At 41.5% G+C, this 3,525-nt stretch overlaps 1 protein-coding gene across 1 annotated transcript; it reads left to right on the top strand.

Moving 5' to 3' along the window:
- Positions 1-983: 983 nt before the first annotated feature.
- LOC102542603 (olfactory receptor 4C3D-like) lies at positions 984-1,910 on the top strand. The gene has a single exon (XM_015252198.3). It carries the CDS (start codon positions 984-986, stop codon positions 1,908-1,910), a length of 927 nt encoding a protein of 308 aa, XP_015107684.3.
- Positions 1,911-3,525: the final 1,615 nt, after the last annotated feature.

Raw genomic sequence — 3,525 nt, 5'->3', positions numbered from 1 at the left:
ATGTGGAACAGAATTTTGAAGAATGAAAAATATCAATTGACATGCACTATAATTATCTTGAAAGCAAAATGACCCAGCAACATACTCATCCCCAGAGGCAATTAATATTTTAATATTACCTCAAAAGTGTGCCAAAATTATTAACCTGGAAGACAGCTTCTTTTCAAACCTTTACTTATATTTCTAATAAAATAGAGAGTAATGGTAGAGCAGGAGGACAAGAACACTTGAATTCCTTGTAGGTTTATAATCTGGAGAAGCAGCTCTTTTCCTACCCATGGGGAATGGCAATATCTCAAGCATTTACTCATCACCTAGCAGGTTTCAGGTACCCTAGATATTATGCCAGGCGCTATGGTAGGTGCAGTGAGTGAACACACCTGAACAGCTTATGTGTCCTGGTAGGTACTAGGGAGAACGTGGTTCCAGACTTATATACATTTTCCTAAACTGCCTGCTTTTGGTAGATATGTATTTATGGTGTCTTCCATTCCACAGTTAGACCTGAGGGTTCAAAAGTGAATTCTGATGGAAGAAGAAATATCTTACCTGGGTGCAGCAGCTCTCAGCTTATAAGATATATCTGAGAATTACAATTTCATGTATAAACTCACAGACACAGAGGAGGGCTCAGAAATTGGGACACAGTGTTGACTATGCAGAGTTACAAAGAGTTGGAACCAGAAGGAGAATCCAGATCTCATGTAGAGGGCCCAGTGTTTTCTCAGTAAATTTCCCATCAAATGCTGTCCTATAGATGTTTTATAGGTCCTAGGTGTCTGAAGAGATGGAAGCATCATTAAGGAAGTAAGAAAGAGCTGAAACAAGCACTGAGGAAGGAGTGTCAGGGACATGCTACGCAGGTACAGTGACTGCTCTGTTTTTGTACCAAGAAATTCAGACCACAATCCTTTCATAATTAATGGGTATTCTTCTTTATCCTTTGTGGGTAATTCAGGCCCCAGGAAGGTGTTACTGGCTGAATGGATCTCCTCATCCCTCCCAACAATGTGACTGAGTTTGTTCTCTTGGGACTCACGCAGAATCCACACCTGCCGAAAGTACTCTTCACTGCCTTTTTGCTCATTTTCCTATTTACCCTGCTGGCCAATCTGCTCATGGTTATTACCATCTCTCTCAGCCCCACACTTTCAGCCCCCATGTACTTCTTCCTCACTTACTTGTCCTTCATAGATGCCTCCTTCCCCTCTGTCATGACTCCTAAAATGCTCGTTGACCTGCTGTACCAGAGGAGAACCATCTCCTGGGGTGGCTGCCTGACCCAGTTGGTTTTGGAACACTTCCTGGGAGGATCAGAGGGCATCATCCTCACTGTCATGGCCTATGACCGCTATGTGGCCATCTGCAAGCCCCTGCACTACACGACCATCATGAGACAGCATCTCTGCCAGCTCCTGGTGGTGGTGGCCTGGACTGGGGGAATACTGCATGCCATTGTACAGGTTCTTTTCATGGTCAACTTGCCCTTCTGTGGTCCCAGTGTGATTGACCACTTCATGTGTGACCTCTTTCCACTGTTAAAACTTGCCTGCAGGGACACGTACAGGCTTGGAGTGGTGGTGGCAGCTAACAGTGGGGGCATGTGCTTACTCATTTTTTTCATGCTACTCATCTCCTACATAGTCATCCTGTGCTCCCTGAAATCCCATGGCTCTGAAGGACGGCACAAAGCCCTCTCTACATGTGGCTCCCACTTTACAGTAGTGGTGCTCTCTTTTTTCCCATGTATATTCACCTACATGCGTCCCGTGGCCACCTACCCTGTGGACAAGTTGGTGAGTGTGTTCTACTCAGTCCTCACTCCCATGTTGAATCCTATCATTTACACAGTGAGAAACACAAGGGTGAAAAATGCCATGAGGAGTTTGATAAAGAGGAGAGTAACTTAGGCTGTTCATGATAACAAGAAACTGATGATTTATATACATAGGGAGGATTATACCTATTGTAAACTGTACAGAAAAACTAAGAAATTTTGCAGATCATTGACAGAAAAAAACAGGGGCCCACAAACTAGCATCTATTGATCATTTAATATTGGCTAGGCATTTATTATACATTTTGATAAATTGTGATGTACTTTACAAGGCTTCAATGTTTATGATCATAGCTGCAGAATAGCCAATGGAGAGAACAGCTATAAACCCCTAGTTTGATGATTGTAAAGTATATTTTTCTCCAGAGTCTTATTGCTACTTTACCAAATTCTTTATATATGTTACTTGGATGAAGTAAGTTCTTCCACAGGGCCTTGGTCTCAGAATTTCTTCTATGTCTGCTTAGCCTGTGGTAGAGCAAATAATGGATAGAAACTTTAAGATACATGGGGGAGCAACAGTTGTGTGAAGTACTCACTGCTCAGAAATTTTTTCTGCACTATGAATTGACCAAAAGCAAAGAGATAGACACCCACGAAAGGAGAATGAATAATTCAAATTCTATCTCTTTTTATTTTCTTGATGCACAAAAATAAATCAGAAATTCTGAAATTAGTCTTCATTCCTCTTCAGTACCCTTAATGGCTGATAGTTTTTCTTGAATATAAGAGAAATATTTTCTTTCTGCATACCAAGACTTGGGGAGGCATTTGAAACCAAAGTAAAGATTTGTGTATCCAATCTCAACAAAAAAGCCCAAGGTTAGAGGAAAACACATCTGCCTCCAAATTGGATCTGTTCCTGTTTTCTAAGCTTAGCCCTGCCAGCTCTGCACCTTTTGGGAAACAATGTTGCCTTTAGCCTGAAATAGACAGGAGAGCCTATTCTCGGGGCTCTGGCCCGTCAGGATGTTAGCACTTCTGTGCTTTTGTAGAGATGGCAAGTTGCAAAATGGAGAATAACTTTTGTTTTTTGGAGGTTTACAGGGATACCATGGCCTGACACACATGGATGGCTGCAAGAATGAATTCCTGCAGCAAGAAGCATGCAATAACCAACCACAGCCCCTCACCTGTTTTTTGTTTTGTTTTGTTTTTTCTTTCTTTCTTTCTTTCTTTTTTTTTTTTTTTTTTTTTGTATAAAAGGAGCCTGTATTCTGACTGGAGGAGGATAGTCCTCTAAGACATTAGGTTGCCATCCTCTCAGTCAGCTGGCTTTCTTAACAAAGTTGCTATTCACTGCCCAACACCCTGTCTCCCAATTTATTGGCCTGTCATGTGGAGAGCAGAATGAGTTTGGACTCAGTAATAGGTCTGGCACATATTTTTGCATTAAATAAACAACTTGTTATCTACTAGGCATATTTGCTTTAGTTGATTCATTCATGTGCTAAACTAGTAGTTCCATTATTAACGTCCCCAGTTTACAGAGAAGCAAATTGAAGCCAAGAGAGGGTTACTAATTCACTTGCCCCACATCTCACAAGCTTACCCCTGAAAGTGCTTCAGGAACACCAGAATGCTGCTGCTTCTCAAAAGTTTCAGCTACAAACTCCCAATCCAGATCTTAAAAACTCAGTCTTACTTTCTTTGAAATGACACATGTTGTCGGTTGTATGTTGATGTGT

This window comes from Vicugna pacos, chromosome 29 (assembly GCF_048564905.1).
Source record: "Vicugna pacos chromosome 29, VicPac4, whole genome shotgun sequence".
Taxonomy (NCBI): domain Eukaryota; kingdom Metazoa; phylum Chordata; class Mammalia; order Artiodactyla; family Camelidae; genus Vicugna; species Vicugna pacos.
Note: the sequence above shows the minus strand (reverse complement) of the source record. Positions and strands in the feature narration are given on the sequence as shown.